At 47.0% G+C, this 18,969-nt stretch overlaps 1 protein-coding gene across 14 annotated transcripts in view; it reads right to left on the reverse strand.

The window, feature by feature from the left end:
• Positions 1–15,682, reverse strand: part of LOC121592739 (coronin-1C-A) — a 17,568-nt gene extending 1,886 nt beyond the window's left edge. For 2 of the 14 annotated variants that reach the window (XM_041914491.1, XM_041914477.1), the window contains exons 1-5: positions 15,599–15,680; positions 15,271–15,510; positions 6,872–7,259; positions 1,642–1,764; positions 1–778 (exon numbers count right to left, since the gene is read on the reverse strand). The exon at positions 1–778 is cut by the window's left edge and continues 74 nt beyond it. In XM_041914491.1, coding sequence (XP_041770425.1) covers positions 1–778; positions 1,642–1,764; positions 6,872–7,069 — 1,099 coding nt within the window. In that variant the 5' untranslated portion in view covers positions 7,070–7,259; positions 15,271–15,510; positions 15,599–15,680. The other 12 variants (XM_041914481.1, XM_041914480.1, XM_041914489.1 and 9 more) reach the window with 12 other exon arrangements.
• Positions 15,683–18,969: the final 3,287 nt, after the last annotated feature.

The raw sequence follows: 18,969 nt of genomic DNA on the forward strand, positions 1-18,969 counted from the left end.
CGAGCGTGTCCGGGTAGAGATCCTCCTGGAACAGCTCGCTCTTGCGCGGCACCGTCATCGAGATCACCTGGCACAGCCCCCCGTTGTTCAGCCGGTAGAAGCGGGCGACCTCGCACGTGCTCACGTCGCAGCCCCGCTTCGGCATCATGCCGATGGCGCGCTGCGAGTCCGGCGTCTGGAACTGGCTGATGTAGTGGACGTACGGGTGCTCGGGCGTCACCTCGAAGTACCGGATGACCGAGTCGCCCTTGCCGCACAGGTAGATCAGGTTCGTGTCCGGATCGTACAGCGGAAACATCACGCCGTTGGACGTGTCGAGGTCGACCATCACGATCGGGTCGCCCAGTGCGTCCGGGGCGCGCAGCGAGTACTGCCGCTCGGACGACCGGTTAAAGCCGGTGGTAAAGATGAGCCCGTGCCGCAGGAAGATGGCCCGGGTCGCTTTAGAGCCTTCGTGGGCCAGCGCCTCGTTCAGCACCTCGCCGTTGCGCGGGTTCAGGATGCGGATCTTCTTGTCCTTGCACGTCGTCACCAGCTGCGAACCGTCCCAGTTCCAGCAGGCGCTGTAGATCGTGTCCGGATGGCAGTCGATCCGCACCAGCACCTCGCCCGTACCGACGTTCCACACCACGATCAGATTGTCCGAGCCGGCGGTCAGCAGCACGTTCAGGGCGGACGGGTGCCACAGTACCAGGCCGACGCGGCGCTGATGGTACACCAGATCGACCACCGGCTCGGTGAGCGTTCGGGACAGTCCACCGTCTGGAATTTGCCATACCTTTCCGGAGGGGGGGGGGGGGGGGGTATGAAAGAAAGAATTAATTTCATATCAACATAATGGGATGAATTATTTGAACAACACTGATGACTGAGAGGACTAAATTAACTTTTTTTTATTCAAATCTAAGCTATATCGGATGATAAATAACATAAACTGCAATGTTACAAGCGAAAGAAGAGAAATTTGAAGCACTTTAATCCTCATTTACTGGCATTTGAATAGAAAATATTCACTTAAAGATTTCTAAAATAAGGCTTGCTTTAAACAGCCTATTGCATACTTTCAGGCGTTTTAGATTGCGTGTCGCCATCGAAGTAACACGATTGGAAAAATTATGTATTAAAATACTTTAACTATTGATATGTTTGTATAATTACACTACCATATGGTAAAATTAGGGCTCAAAAAGACAACAAACATATCATCCACATGTATCTTCTATTTTTTACAAAACACTATCTCCTCACGTCCTTGGCCAAGCGCCTAAATGTATGCAATATGATTTTATTTCATGGTTTGGTTATTAATTAAAGGTAAAAATTAATGAAACATCAATTCAAAACCTTAATAAAATGGGACCTTACTTCAATTGAACGCACTAAAAGATCGCAATCTATTTATACACCTAATAAATAGCAAAAATGTTTAAAACTGGGTCGTCCAAGACATTAATCTATCAGGGACACGATTCTCCTTGCGCGTCCTGTCCTTGTACTAATGCCCTGCTGGCATTGGATTTGTTTTGCTGTCGAATCCTCTCTCCACTACCTTGACCGCGCGTGTGCTCATCCCTAACCTTCGGTCTGCTGCTGCTGCTGCTGCCGCCTGTCCTCCCTTCCAACCACCTTCGAGAGACTTACCTTCACGACGCAATCTTCCGACCCAGATGCGATGACATTGTCGTTGTGCGGGCACCAGGCAATATCCAGCACGGGGCCCTTGTGTCCACCGACCAGTGCATGGTCCGCCGCGATTCGTCCGACCTATAAAAGAAGAAGAACAAGAAGAAGAAAAAAATCAGATCAGAGAGGTGCGGGGCGTTTTTTTTTGTTCATTTCCGAACGGAGGAAAAACGATCTCTAGACGCCAAAGAAAGAATGACATTGAGTCGTGGCGCACGCTCAGGAGGAGGTGACCTCAATTTCCACCCACCACCATCAGCACCACCAGAGCAGTAAGTCAGTGAGAGATGATCGATGCTTGTTTTTCACATTAATTAACGCTTGGAAGAGTTTTATTCCCAATTGCGAAGTCGTTAAACGGACTTATCACTAAAATTTTGGGCGCACAGGCCTCTACAAACAGAGTTATTGAGCTTGAACTTCAAGGTTTGTAATCTTCCCAGGAGAGAGAGAAAAAAAAGACTCCGAAAACAATGATTACAGCAAGACTGATGACACCATCGATTTATTGGGAAATTGATCCCTCGTCTTCCAGTGTGTTTCTGCGCTAGTAATCCATCTTCACGGTTCAACGGTTCACGATTACGCTTGCGTACGCAGTCGTAAAACTTGATCGACACAGTTTTTAAAGCAAACCACGTTCGATTACTTACCCGTTCAACCGTGTAAAAAAACATGATGATCTTTCACTTCGCTGGCATATCTCTGCAGGGAGGAAAATTAACCCCCCGGACAAAAAAAAAAAAAAAAAAAAAAAAAAAAAAAAAAAAAAACAAACGCCAGCCGGTAAAGTGTGAAAATATCGGTGCATTAAAAAAGAAGTGTCTTTAAAAATAGTTTTGCACACGAATGATACACGAATGGTCGCGATCGGCCAGCGCGAAGATACGCCTTCGCACCGCACAACATCTCCAACGCCGTACATCTCGAACGGCGCTTTGGCAAACACCTTCCTTTTCGGCCAAACCAATTCCAAACCCGCTATTTACGCCAAAAACATTAAACACACACACACACGATCGTTTGGTGCATGGTAGATCACGTCGGATGGGGAGGGAGAGTGCGCTGGTGATGGGGCAAAAGGATGTTTACTTTTCCAGCTCGCAAAACACAGAACGCCCTTTCTTGCTCCAGAGCGCACGCAAAAGGGCGATCCGTGCGCAAAACGCACCCTCAGCTGAGTGGAGAAAAAAAAAAGCAAATGGCACCCACGCGGGACTTTCCTTTTTTTTGTGCAAAATAAAATTGGCAAACGCGTTGCCCTAATGCCAACACACGCTAATGAGAGGCCAACCGCATAATTAATTCTTAACGCCAAATGCGGGGAGGGGGGGGGGCTCCCTCCTTCCCGTTCTCGGAGCGTGCGCGCGTCCCGGTCCTTATACGGTCATATACCACGGCGTCGTGCCCGCAATCAAACGCGATCACTCACGTGGTCGCCCATCATCCTCGCGCAGCAGCAACAACAACAACAACACCTGCCCTCCCGAGATACACACACACACACACGAGAGCATCCTTCGTCCCCATCCATCGTGCTGGTCTTCCCTTCCTTCTGCAGCAGCATCTGAGCAGACGAAAACGCTGATTGGGGGAAGAATTTATAGAATCACTCTCTTCGTGTGTGTGTGTGTGTGTGTGTGTGTGTGTGTGTGTGTGTGTGTGTGTGTGTGTGTGTGTGTGTGCGCCACCTCATTTGTCGCGTGTTTCCATAATTAAACCACGCGTGCTGTGTAGTGTACCCACCCAGCGCTCCTCTCTCCCCCCCCCCCACCCTACGCATGTGTGCCGTCCGTTCGATCGGTCGATCGTGCGGCACTGCGCGGAAGTGGCAGGAGGATTAAGGTGGCAAGATGATCAAATATTTGAAACATTTGAACTGCAGCCAAAAGGCGTCCGTGTGTGCGGCGGACTTTTTGCACCCACATGTGCATGCATTAAAATGGTAAATAATCTACCTTTTTTTTACAACTTTTCTCTCGCTCTCGCTCTCTTCGTCTTGGCTCATTGTGGAGGCGTGTAGTCGATTTGTGAATGGATAAATCATAAAAACCGGCCAGAGAGTTGTTGTTTGGCGCGACAGAAAGTAAACAACCGTTACCATCTTTGTGCAATTTTCCTTTTTTTCCCCACCCCGCATAAGGAATTCCCGTACAATTCGGGCCGTGTAACAACATCTCTATCAACGAAACGGGTCTTCTTCTGTGAATCGTTACGGTTTGTGTATCATTCTTTCTACTGTAAATTGTTTGTAACACAGAGAATTCCGTCGCAAAAATGATGACAAAGGGAAATTGATTGGCAGGGCGGGCGACCATCGAGGTCGGTGGTACTGAACAGAAATATACGTGTTAAGGCATTATTTTTGTTTCCTGTTTTGTTTCGGCAAGTCCTGTTTTCCTATTTTGTTTCTGGATTACACCTTTATTTTTCCTATACGTTGCACCAGATACGTGCTAACTCTTTGCAGCTTCCTATAGAGTATCACGCATGGGAATATTGCCTTCACATATTGATAAATATACCATTTACTTCGGAGCAAAACATCAAGCTGAGCAAAGCTCAAGCAAACCCATTCTCTTAATTTTTAGGAGTGCGGTAAGCTTATGTTATTTATTACGCACATACAGAACCAATCATGCAGCCTATTCACTAACATTAAGGACAACTGATTTCAATAATTGAATGTCAGCAGCATACTTTAGGTACTCACTTAAGTACATTCGTGCCATCACAGTCCTCAATCCTGTCCCAGATCCTGTCCCAGATGTACAGACGACTTGCACCTCTTGTTACAAATTTCGTAGGCTGCTACCAAGTTAATTTTTTTTGGAGACAAATCCACTAGATCTACGGCAGAGCCTCCAGAAGTGTCGAAAGCGTCAGATCCTTACGCACCACCTGTTCATCGACTTCAAGGCGGCCTAAGACGGCATAGACAGGAATGAGAGCTATGGAACATCAAGCAGCGGTACCACTTGAAAGTGTCAGGTGAACTCGCGCGGCACGATCCTCTACCGGTCTCTCCAATTTCTTGACTTCGTGGATGACATCGACATCATCGGCAGGACAACAACGAAGATGTGTGAGGCGTACACCCGTCTCAAACACGAAGCAGCAAAGAATTGGATTAAGAATCAAAGCGACCAAGACGAAGTACCTGTTTGCTCGGAGACTCAGACCATCTGAGAAGCAGTGTATTAGTTGATGGCGAAAATCTTCTGATGGTAAAGGAGTTCTGCTATCTCGGGACGGTCGTTACTTCGAACAACGACATCAGCAGAACTGCACGCTGAGAACCGACTGCTGAGATCCAGAAGACTTTGAGACCGCACGAAATGTGAGATATATCGCACATTGATTCGTCCGGTGGTCCTTTATGGACACGAGTCTTGGACCATTCTAGAGGAAGATACAAACGCTCTGGGCGTGTTTGAGTGACCCATCCTTCGGACCATCTTTGGCGGTGTGTTTGGGCATGAAGCGTGCTGGATGAGGATGAACCACGAGTTTGCTGAGCTGTACGGCGAACTAAGCATCCTGACGGTGGCAAAAGCTGGCAGGATACGATGGTTGGGGCATGTTATGAAGAGGATGCCCCATCAAGAAGGTGATCGACAGATATATGGCCTTAGTTACGCGCCCTGCACCAATTGAGGTTAGAATGTCATATTCCAAGAGCTGTATAGTATAGTTTGTATAGAGCGATGGCTAGATCAAGTGAAGCGAGATCGGGTGTCTACTTGGATGGGAGGCTGCAGCCAGGGACCGAGCATCCTGCAAAATTATTTTTCACCGGGCCAAAAGAGAGACTCCAAGCAACTGTCCAGGAAACGTAAAATACAGAAAATATGAAGTGTCTGTCTTCAGGTTTCAATTATTCTTAGTACCAAAAAAAGAATAAATTTTATCAATTTTCTACGTCTATTTGTGTTATTACTAGGTGAAGATGTCAGTAATACTAAGCAGTTACATCTGAAGGTTTTATATTTTCAAAACATTTGGAGATGAAAGATTGGCCGTTTGACTTGATTATAGGAATGGAATCGATCATTTGTACTCATTTTACAACAGTTTATTGCTGTTCCAAAAACTCGACAAAACCTTCAAACATTGGGTAGTGTTTGTTTAACCTCTATAAAGCAAACACGATGTAACAACACGAATTCCACCAAACCATACGCAGCGGACCGAGTGTATCGTTGAGTTCAGTAGAGTTCAATAAATTCCAAATATAAAATAAATAAACCTCCTCCGATATTATGGAGCAAAACCTCCATCCGATCCGACCATATTCCAAATCGCCTGTTTGTCTAACCTTAACCAGCCGGTGTGGAGCAAGCGGGACTGAAGACTGATGACGAAAGCGATCAAGAACGCACAACATTTAACCTCCAAACCAACCCATTGAGCAGCCGGTAGCAAAACATCACGAGCACACGGCCCCCCGGGGCAGGAAAATCCACTTTAAAGACGATGCGATTTCACCGGAAAACTCGTGGCTCTTTCCCTCCCCAAAGCTTGTGCGCACGTACACGCGCGCGCCATACGACGACGACACGCATACGCCACGCACGATGATCTCGCGCAAGAAGCAGCCGAACGCACACAGCAGCCTGTGCTACTTGTCGCCTGGGTCTATCATATGAGAGCTGTGAAAACATCTTCCCTTCGTTCCTCCTTTTCCCCTCTGTCTCGCCAAAACGCAAGGGAGGAACCATGACTCAATGTAGGATTTTGCACCGTGCCCTTCCCCAACATCCGATACGTTAGCCGTCGTCGTCGCCTAGCCTAGCACTCCTCCTCTGTGGGATGCTTGCGCTCGCTGCGAATCGTAAGTTAAATTCAGAAAGAATGCTCTAAAATTAGCATCGCCGATGGAGGAGCTATTTTTGGTGCCGGCGGGCCGCGCGCACACACTTTTCTCTCAGCCGACCGACCGAAATTGTTAAGCCGAAAAGGCCCGCGTGATGACGAAAAGGGGGGACGATACTTTTTTTGGTCACCGGACGTACTGCAATGTAGCGCGTGCATCGAATGCGTTATTGCTCTCCCCCCCATTGTCCCCCATTGTTAATCCTGGCACAAGATTAAGGAAAAACTGCTACTGCTAGGCCTACTACTGCTGGAAGTGATGGCCCAAAAGATCACCATAGCAACACACACACAAAGCACCACCACCACTTACCTTATTGTGTGGAAGTACGATGAAGGCACCGCCGCCCGCCGACTCGACGATGATGGCCAGAAACTTCGGGTTGACCGCGCAGAACGTCGAGTCCCAGCTGCTCTTCGACACGCGTATATTGTCGTAGCACTGTTCGCGCTTCAGCGCCTGGCCGAACACGTGCCGGAACTTGGAGCTTCTCACCACACGAAATGACATCTTTCTTTACACCGCGCACACACGCACGCACGTACACACTGGCCTACTTGTAAAAAAAAACACACAACCGGCAACAAACACAACAATCCACCTGTGTGCTCCACACTTTAGGCACTTTTTCTTAAATTCAAAACACGTACACTCACTTTCCTCAAAGCCCTTTTCCTTTACTTTTGCACGTTATCACAAACTAAAAATAAAAAAAATAATAATAATTTTCATGATTTTTCTTTTCTAAGGAAACACTTGCACTGACTAACGTTACTGTCCCCTCGCGGCCACCAGTCCACCGAAACGATAACTCACATAAAGGCGCACGTTTTGTGGGATGACGTTTGCAGATGAATTGGAAAAATCAAACCCGTGCAACGTACAAACAAAAAACCCCCCGTCTTTCATTCGGCACTCCTTTTTTGGTCAATGGCAGGAAGCGCTTTCTTCATGCGCAGCACACACACACACACATTTGCGCCACGCAACCGCGCTCGCAGTTTCCTTTACCGGACTCGCAGCAGATCGAACACACTTTTCTACTAATCAAACGGATGATGTGGAGGGGAGTATGAAATGGGGGAAAGGTTCCAGTTTTTTTTTGCAACCCACCACCCACTGTTATCACTGTTTGCTTAAGGGAGGGGGAGGAGGGGTTCTCCCCCCCACTGCTGCCAGGGTTAAGGGTAGAGGAGCCTTATCTTCAGAGCTCGGTGTGTGTTTGTTTTTGTGCCTTTTTTATACTATCGCAATCGATAAGACTCCACCACCAATATCCGTTAATGCCTTTTTGGCCCTTTTTTTCTCGCTGATCAACCCCCCCGTCTGACTAACGATGATGTTTTTATTTTATCGCAAATGACTCATCAAACTCAAGGTTTAATGAGTTAATTTACAGCGGGAAAAACTGGAAGGCACTGTTGGAAGTGTTCTTGGCCGATAATTGCAACATTGAAATGAAACTTTATCCTTGAACCGATTTTTGGAAGCTTAGATTAAATTGAAACGTTATCAGACTTTTTCGGTGAAGAATCGATTCGATAAATATAATAATATCCTACACACACATACTACACTCAGTTTTCCAACATTCCATTCATTCCTTACCGCGCTCGCTAGACACAGCGCCACAATCAATTATGACTCGTACTCATTTTGAACGGCCATAATGGAGCAATAAATGACTCATAAACACACACCACGCCCAAATGGCATCATTCTTTTCGCCTTTCCTTGGCATGAATATCACGTAAGTTATTATAATTCTCACAGCAGCCCCCTATCGATGAGCGGCCGAGACAAACGAATTGCGCGACAAAACAGAACGCCCTTCCCGCCCTTCAGTTAATTAATTGGCACTGACCGCTTCCGACGCGAGACACCATCCGATGTTAAATCATTCCACTGCTGTTTGCAATCGAAAGTGGCCACACTCATCGCTTTATTTTCATCGTCCAACAAGATAGCGGAATCGAAAGAGCCGCGCGCAATGATTATCGCAAAATAAATCCCCCAAAAGCGCGACCCAACGCGTAATGATATAAGATCCCCTTGGTTGTTGGTTGATGCGACAAGAAGGAGGGCAGATCGAAACGACACTTGCAACCAACTACTAAAATGTCTTCATCGGCGGGCGATCGGTGATGTATTTTTAATCGCACTACAACAAACCGTTCCATAACCTTGCGTCGTACCAAACAAAATCCGCATCCATCCACCTCAGGTGTGTTGCTGCTTATCACACCCATCGGGATGGGGTGGTTGAAAAGGGGGAGCAGTATTAGATTTTTGTTGTGTTTTGTGTGTTTTGTGCGTCCCATGGTGGGGCGATATGGCGACACCGCGCGCATTTGTCGTTGCATTGCGCGCTGCCGCCCATTACATGTAATGCCGCAAAACTGTGTTTGCAGAAGCGTAAAACAGCGAGTTGTTAGCGGTGGATTTCCAGCTCCAACGAACCGAACTAAAGTGGCATGGGCAGAGAGAAAGAAATAAACAACAGAAAGAAAAGTGGCATAAATACTACACCGCCATCGGACGAAGCGCCACACACCAGCGCTGGCTGGGGCATTTTTGTGGGCATTTTTCACTTTCATTTCGAACGGGGTGTGGTGAACTGCCGAATGCTACTGGCACTGGGAGGAAGGGTGGGTGTTTTGTTGTCTCTCACAACAATCCGCCGTCACTGTGTCACTTTAGTGTGAAGTGTGAAGCAAGCCGGCTTCATCCTTTTTTTTCCAATTACATCAGTGCGAGCGATGATTGGCGTTCGGACACCACATAAAAATAAAAATAAAAACGATTACGGAGTGCATTTTTCCGGGGCGTCCGTTATCGGATAGATAAAACGATTAAATTCCCCACGCTCACGCTTTCGATGATGCACGTTTGAGTGGTTTTTTGGTCTAATTTTCTGAACGGGGCAGCTGTGTAACTGGGCATCGAACTGAGTCTTATTAGCGAACTGCTGCTCGATTCGTTTCAAGTTCCAACTCCAGCAACGGATGGGCTTGCCAACCCCCCAGCACCAAGAACACGAACGATACGATCTTCTCCATGCAGCAAACTGGCTCAACCGCCGTCGTGCACCCGGAGCGGGGGGTGTTCCAAAAAGGCGCGCGCGAATACTATTTAAAGCATTTTACCTCACCAGACCGGCTGACGTCGTCGTCGTCGACCAGGCAGCAAAAATCTGACCTTCGCGTTGGCATTTCGGCAGCCGCGAGCACCCTCGCCGTGGTAACAATCTCGACGATAGGGGTGTCATTTGTGTAGGTAAAAAATCATGAATTATGTGCCCTTTTCGCTCTGCCAGTGTAATGTAGAAGTTGACACCAGTTGGCGGCAAAGTACAATTGACACATTTCACACAACGCACCGGGGAGACATCCTCATGTGTCGATGTGTGCTTTTTCCCCCCCTGTAGGAACGTTCACAGCCAGTTTCATCTTCAACGCGCGTCAATTGGCAGTCGGGTGCGTTCCTGCAAGTGTACAAAATACCGAATGAGTAAGAGGATGGTCACGCGAAACAAAACAAAAACGATGCGATCTCAAGAATTATAAATGCAGAATCTTTACGCTCGTGTACGTGGTTCCTTCTCCCCTTCTTCATCGGACTGTCTGTGCGGCTTCGTAGTGTGCGTGCGTCCGCCAAACGGTCTCCTCCGCCTGCGCGCCTCTGTGCCTCGCCTCTGGTAGAAATATCGACGAATTATTCACAAAACCGGATGTACCGGATGATATCATCAGCCCGTCGTCACATACAGCACAGCCCCCATAGGGGAATAGAGATTGCTGTGAGCAGCGTACTGTGTCTTTCGTACGTTACCACAGCAGCAGGCCGTGGAGCTGGCTTTGGACGGTCTTTGGTCGAGTGTCTCGACGACAACAGGCAAAAAGAGACACATTTGCTAAGGGCTTTTTCGGCTGCTTTTGGCTGTTTCCCGTTTTCTAACAACAGCTGACGCTGGCCGACCATCCTGTCGTTTCGTCAGCATTGCGGTACGAAATGCGCCGGTCGGGAAAATCGATCAAAGCGAAAGTGGTGGTGGTGGTGGTGGTGGTGCCTGGTATCTTGCACACAATTTCACCGGCACGGGGCCAATTGCAGCGCAATCTCATCTGCATTGGCGGACACACACACACACGGTTGGCCGGCCGGCCGGCTATCGGACCAAACCCCGGATGAAACCCTCTCCACATTCGCACACACACACACACACACGCCTGTATTTGAAGTTTCTATCCGGACGCACACGCTGGATGGTGGCTCGTACCGTGGTTGCTGCTGCTGCTCTCATTTTCTACACATTGCAATCAATACGCGAAACGAAACCGGCGCCCGAAATGCGTTCACACACTTTTTCATCTTTACCAACCAGGACAGTGGCGAAAGACAGGGGATGGGGCGGGCGGTAAAACATTGGCTTGCTTTTTTTCTCTTTTTTGTTAAATATATAATCCACCAGCCAACTGCGCCCGTAACCGTAACAACACGCACCACGGATGGACAATCCACACCCACCAGCAGCGTGTGGCACAGTAACACGTACTTTTCCTCGTGTGGCACAGTGAGGGGGATGGGGTGGATCAAACACCAAATGCGCAATCTTCCTTTGTGATAGCAGCAGCATCAGGTTGTGGAGAGCATGCTCGGCGTGGGAGGAAGAAGAGATGGTGCTGCACAGCGAAAAACTGGCATACCGCATTGGAAAAGCGGATGACGCGTTATTTGGCACACACACACACACACACACACACACACACACACACACACACACACACACACACACACACACTCACTCAGCGATAGAGATGGAGGTGGAAAGTGTCGGATAATGTTTTATTGATTGAAGAACCGGCTGCATTCGGTTTGGTTGGATGCGTCTTTCTACTTCTTCTTTTAGTGCACTAATCTATTAGTCCTAGGGGTTCGGTAAGTTGTCAAACATTTAATGAGCTCTTTGCATGTCCTCCAAAGAAGGAGTTTCAAAGCAATTTGAAGTTGGAGCCTGGATTTAAAGGGTTTTCCAGGGGTTCTCATAGTTGTGGGAGAATTGTCTCTGCTTGACTCTTTCTAATGGGAAGTGAACACAGGCACCTTGGAAATTCCGATTAGATTTGTCCAACAAGGGTGCTATAAAGTCCAATTCCCATTACATTAAGTTCATTTAACGTATGAAAGAATCAATAGTCTGTCCCACAGCTATGAGAACTCCTGGAAAACCCTGTAAAGCAGGATCCAACTTCAAATTACTTGATCGTTCGGTATCAAATTGAAGTTGATCGTTCGATATCATTCTCAAGGCCGTAGGACATGATTATTAGGGCATTTATAGGTTGTCTGGCATCATGTTTAGGACATCAAACGTTTTTAAATGCATTTTTTACTGAAATTATGCATCATTTTACACGATTTTTTTCTTCTAGTGTATATACATTGATGATCATCTGATTCAGATTAATGTATCGTAATGAATATTTGGAAAAATTCAATTAATCTTAATTTCAGATATATTAGTTATCTATTAGAAGATATATTAATCACAACATTCGTGAATATCTATGAAATAATGAATCCCAACAGATTCATAGAACTTAAGCTTCTTCTTATTCATGTTCTTGGTGTAACAACGACCTACGTATTCATTCATGTTTATACAGCCTTTCGTGACTTCTTAGTAACTATAGCACGTAGCCGTCCTTGCTACGAGTCCTGCCACGTAGCCGAGTCTTTACCACGTAGCGGGATAGCCTGTCCTTGCTACGAGGAGAAGGCCCATGAGAGGCTTGAACTCACGACAGACATGTTGTTAGGCTGTGCGAGTTAACCACCACACCACGAAATCGTGAATTTTCAATACCTTGGAAATCATAAATGTCTGAAGATTCATGAATTTAAAGAGATTTATTATTCTTTATCGATGCATAAATCTTTGGATATCATGATCATGTAAAGATAGATGACCAAATGGAAGGTTTTAACACTCTTATCGTTTCTATAGATATTCCACTTCTTTTCAATCAATTCAAACGGAAGTTTTGCAGACAGTAACCTCCAATGCTACAAGTTGATCTACAAGAACTGACCCGAATTTTGCCTTGCCTTCCTCAAAAGGAAACACACCCACCTCTTCATACTAAACCTTGCCGCCTTATCTCATCTTCCTCTATCAAACCGAAGCTACCGGTGAGCATATAGAGAGAGAAAGCGAACCGTTGTGTTCTTTCCTCTTTCCACTCTAGTCTCCATACTCCATTTGCCAGAATGCGGGAAAGCTAGTGAAATCAAAGTGTTTGACCGTTTTGCTGTTTTGCCATTTTTTGTTTGCGATTGTTGTTTCTTCCACACCCTGTTTCTTCTCCGGTACTGGCCGGTTTGGCCTATTTTGTACACCGCTGGCCAGTTGACTGGTTGGCGAAGGTCACACCGACAACGGTCTCGTCTTCCTTTTTTGAAGCGAAACCAGCGAAAGGGAGAGCGAGCGAGAGGGCGGAGCTCTCATTCTATGCAAAACTTTCTCCAAAACGGCAAAGCAAACAGCAAAGTCAAGCAGGCCATGCCATGGGCCTGGGTTGGTTTGAAGCCGCGGTTTTAGAAGAATTGTTTTAACGTACGACGAACACCTCAACCAAAACATCAAACAATTGAAGGCAAAGCGAACCTGTCGTTTGGAGACGACGGGGTCCCGGCCCGGGTCGTGCGGATGAGTCGACCGTGTTGGGTTGACCTAATTGTTTTTTTCTTTTCTTACTAAACAGACACACGTACGAGCCGGAGAAGGCTACTGCTGGCCAAAGCGCAAAGGCCGCACTGCTGCTGAGGGGAAAAGCAGAAAATAACCCGCTTAATAAAAACATTATCTTGCACACGTTCCTTCCCGCGGGGTTTTAGTCGCGCGAAGCAGCGAACCTCATTAGTTAAGTAGTTTTCCACGGACACTCTGCTGGGAGCTTGCGACAAACCGGCCTGCCCTTCCCTTCCCTTGTTCTTGCCTTTCAACACACACACACACACACACACACACACACACCAAAACCAACGACAATCTCCCCTTCTCCCCCCAAGGGAGCGCGGAATATCTCTCGACGCGCAGCGCATACGTAGCAGCAGCAGCCTTTGCGTAGAGCATCTCGGGCGACCGATTTCGCGCCTGGCGCGCCTCTCACTTGTTCGCAGCGCGGCACGCGGAGACGACAGACCTTGGTCAAATATTTTCAGCACGTACCACACACACACACACACGCACTAACATACACTTTACACGCAGCAGCAAAGCAAGGGTCTCTTGCGGTGAAATTCACTCTCAAACTCCACTTGCCGCGGCAACCGCGTTGGTCTACTTGGGTTCACTTGGGAACCTGAGGGTTTTGGCAGTAGGTGGGGAGGAGGGGGGGGGGGGGGGGAGATGCAAGTAAGGAATAATAATAAAAAAGCGGACCCGAAACAACCGCCCACTCGCGCACTGGCTCGCATGGTTCCGACCACACCGATGGGGAATGGTCATCCGAGTTCCAGCCCAAGCCACGATCTGTCTACATCTTTTGCGATCCACTTGATTGCTTTTACTTTTTTTTCGCCCCCACCCTTCGGAACCAACCATCCCGTACATTCGTGTCTCAAAGAGGGCCTTTTAATCTCTTTCGATCTGATTCACTGCAAAACGGAAACCATCCATCCCCCGCCCAAGTAGATCCCGCAGGAACGTTCGAACCTATCTAACCGCAGCGAGGGACAACAAAAAACAAATGCGTTTTTTCGTCAAACAATTTTAATACAAAAAAAAGATCCTGCCATGGACACACACACACACACACGATCGTGGATTACGTGATCCTCCTCCCTTCGTGGTGTATTTATGGGTTTTGTTCGCAAAAATATGTACGACGGTCGCGCGCGATCACTCTCTCTCTCTCTCTTACGCTCTCTCTCTCTATCTTGCTCCTTCTCACTCTCATGGGATATGCGTATCCGAGGAGCCAAGATTTTCAATCACACATTGGCAACACACACAGCCTGCTTGCTACGCTTGCTGCCCGCCTGCCTTTATGGTCGTCTTGGGGCCGCGCTTGGGCCCGCGCACCACCCGTAAGATCCCGTCTGCCCACTTCCCACACGCACGCACGCACGCACAGGGGGCACCGAACTCGTGGCCAACCGGTGGGACCGGGTTGGGATATGTAAGCAGCAGCAACAGCACACTTTAAGCCAGCGATCGAAGACAAGTTTCTCACGGACGAAGTTCACTTTGCAAGTGACCGAATCACACTCGCACACACACACACACACACATACCAAGCACCATTCACATCATCATCATGCCCGCACTGTGTTCTGTGGCCGTCTTATGTTTTATGTGCCGACCGCTCCCTCTTGGCAGCATTATTCTTTAAGGCGGGGTAGATGCGATTGTGACTCGACCAGAAGAAATTAAACTCACACACACACACACACCGCGCGATAAGCCAAAATGGGCCGTGTCACAGCACGGAACGAGAGTACTGCTGCTGGTTCTGTTTATCACACACCACGCCAAGCACTGGCACTGCGTTCCCTTTCTTTTTCAAAAAACGGACCCACACTGGGAAAGAAAGACAGCCAGCCAACCCACGGCAACGCGATAAGCCTTTTTGCCAAAACGCCTCCCCACACCAAACACACACACACACACACACCACTGCACCGCAACACTGCAGCTGCTGGCTTACCCGAGACCGTAACCCGTAAACACACACGCCGTGTCACCGTCGGAAATGCAAATGCGCGCACGGCCGGTCAAAAATTTTGCAGCCGCACACACGAAAACTGGATATATATAATTTTTAATGTATCACGATCAACCCAAAAAAGGCAATGCTTCGGGTAGGCAGTGGTGGTCAATCGGCACCAGGGCGTTGATCTGCCAATGCGACATGTATACGGTGTCGGTTGGTCGCCCGAATCGCTGACTGTGGGGTGGTATAATAATTTACGGTCGTTTGTGGATTGATTTTGGATATTTTTACACAGCACGCGCACGAAAAACACTACACTTACCTGTTTTTTCGATAGAAATTCTTTTCACGTTTGCGGATTTCTCGCGACGCACGATTGTTTACCACTGCAGCATCGGCATGCGGATGACAGCCGATGTCGGCGTGTTTATAATGGAGGGCTTTGTGCGTCGGACTGTCTGCGCCTAATCGTTGGTCACGTTTCAAGAGATTTTCAGTAAAATACAATAATTGTACAATTAAATCACTTTTTGATAACCATTTTTTTATCAGTAAAAGTGGTATTGCATGTTTCTTGCACAAAAATGAATGATTGGATAAAATTTATTATTTTTTATTATTCATTGCAACGGTTCAGCTGGTATAAGCCACTGAACTGAAATTATTCGAATTCAAATTTAAAATTAAACGGTCTGCGCTCAATGAACATGTGGCACACGGTTGCGCTGGTGGATTTAAATCCTCGTCCAAATCGACGAAATCCTGGTAATTCAAGAAAAGGTAAGCTTTTTTGTAAAAAACGTAATCGTATAGAGAATAACAGCATTAAGATAAAATTTATAAATTTAGAACAATTCGGTGCTGTACTGGCTATACAGCCATTATCATCTGGGGTACCACGTGGTGACGGAGGTGTGTGTCTTCGGATGTGATGGCACGATAACTGAACATTGATCGCCAAAAACAGTTTAGTGTGCAGATCTGACCAGTGGCATGCGTCTCAACTCTAATGGTAGTCTTTCTTCTGTGTCATCGGTGATCTCTCACTGCACGGCGACGGGCCGTACGCACGATTGTGTGACGATCTGTGACTCGAGATTATACCGCAATACGAAATTAGTTGAAAAGAAATCACGGGGTGAACATGTGAGCTCAGATCATTCGTAAGTAAGCTCAGATCATTTAATGTACCGATCATACGTTACATTACGCAAAGATCACAGTTGGAATACATCACACTTGCATTGACCTACGTCGGACGTTCAATAATCACATATATGTATGAGACAAAAACCTCATGGCTCACCTTTTAGATAAAGTTGCTCAGAATAATGTTAGGGCTCGGGTTATAGTTAGAGTGTATCGTTGTAGTGCCTATTTCTTAGATTGCTTAAGGAACTAATAAATAGGCACTACAGCGATATTCTCTAACTGTGTGGTGATTGTCAGATGTCGGCCTATATAGACATCGGAGACTTATTAGTACCACCCAGTCGGATACCCTGCTACCGTGCTACCGACCTGGAAGTACCTGCTACCGTCCGACCTTGTAGGAGCCGCTGCATCCAAAAAATACACTACTGACCTCAACAAGTTAGCACATATATTATCCATCAAATTTTTCGTAGGGTATCGCTAGGCATGGAATATTGTTATATGAATGCAATAAAACGGGTTTTGCCCCAGATAGTTTAGATATCCTGAAACTTAGGGCCTGCCAGCGAATGTAGATTATTCAGGTCAAGTAGATCATTAACGAAATAAAAAATAAATAAAAAACATTTTCAAACAACACGCAAGTCTTGGAAACCTTGGAACCTAGTTCATTTATCTTCAATCATCAAAATATCAGTTAATGTAAATACAGCCCGTGCTTTACTGCACTTTAAAAACAATATAGATTAACAATACGCATTAGGCCATTGTTTCTATCTTAAAAGCTTCAAACTAAACTCATTTTATACAGCTTATCAAACCACATTGAACGTATGCATCCCCGTGCACACCCTACCCCACAACTTCCTCTATATGAAACGACACATTTTATGATCCCTTGAACAGCACAGGCAAGGGAGGCCGTGCCCTACAGGTGCAATCTTATTTTGTTGTAGCTGATTTTGTGTCCGGATTGTCTAATCGCTAAGCTACTAGACGCCGAGCTTCCCATTAATTACCCGCCCTGCAACCCAGTCATAACAGCGATTAGCGAAAATGCCAAAGATGGCTCATATTTTGTGTGTTGGTATTATTTTTTATTGCCCACCACCCCTTGGGGACGTGCATCATTTATGCTAATCGACCGATTACTATTTGTCTTGCAGTTGTATATATGCTCTCCGGTCCGGGTAGCTGCCCGCTCGCTACTAACAGTGGTGACACAGATATAGAAGAAGAAAAAATAATAAGTACGAGCTAATTAAAGATCAACGATCAGGATCGATACACACTGCGGGCACTGCGCGAGGGCGTTTGCGCTAAAATACGCATAAGGTCACACATTCGGGCTCGCGCAAGTAGCTTCCTGCGTAGCTTACGTACGTACTACGCCAACGAAAGATGGAGCGGCGCTACACCGCGTTGCTAAGCGAAGAGAGCAGTGCTGCATCCTCGGGCAGCTAGATTGCTTTGACATTTGGTTGCATTTGAAAAATTACACGATCGTTAGCATATTTCATTTGAAACTGTTACAATGAATAAGTGGTGTTTCAAATGTACTCCCCTTGAATATTACATTTAATGTTAAAAAAATAGTGTTTTAAATTGTACACAGTTTTATGAAGTGTCCATGCGTCAGCTATGATTCATACCACTCGTTAGAACGGTGAAACAATTTAAATTAGAATTAATAACACCCCTATCAGAGGCCCTTCCTCACCCTTAAGGCCATGGTAGCATCATCAATCATTTCCTCCTCATTTGTTGCCCGATCCCACACCGCCCGGATGCAGTGGCGCACTGGCAGCCGGTAACGATCATCCTCCAACCCAGGAACACCGGCGCGAGCAGCATAATCGATACTCCTGCCGTTTACTGGTAAAACAAAATGCTTGCCCCCTTCCGCCCTCCTTCACCCTCGTTGCTGATAATGTGCGGCTAATTATTTGGTGAACTATTAATCGAATGTACATTAACCGCCGTCTGCGGATGATGAATGAACCACGATCTGCGGTGCATACCGCCACAAACACATGCACGGTGAGTGTGAAAAGTCATCCCGCCGTGTGCAAGTGTAATAATGTAAATAAACCAAAGCATTAGTTTAAATTATCGCCACAGCCAGCATGGAGCGGTGTGGCAATAGGCCACCGCCATGACTGCGCTCACTGTGGCTGTGGTCTTTTCGGACACCGGCGGTCCGAATGTGATGTGGATGCCGGGCAGCTGATGTTGGTTGGTTGGTTGGTGGAAAAGCCTCACGCCGATACGGCTCGATCGTACGGTTCACTTTAACCTTTCCCGTAGGTTTATCGCAGCCGGTGCAGTGCTGCGGTGCGCTCGGATCATGGTCCGCTAATAAGTATTAGAATAAAGATCTCCTCCTTCTCCGTGGCATTGAATATTTCAAACCCATCCAATAGCCTACGGAAACGTCACACGGATGAGCGCGGACGGCTCAGTGTACCGCGGGGTGCACAATCCCTCCCGAGGTAGATTGCAACTGCACACCGACGCTTCCCACCTATATAAAGCTTA

This window comes from Anopheles merus, chromosome 2L (assembly GCF_017562075.2).
Source record: "Anopheles merus strain MAF chromosome 2L, AmerM5.1, whole genome shotgun sequence".
NCBI classification, from domain to species: domain Eukaryota; kingdom Metazoa; phylum Arthropoda; class Insecta; order Diptera; family Culicidae; genus Anopheles; species Anopheles merus.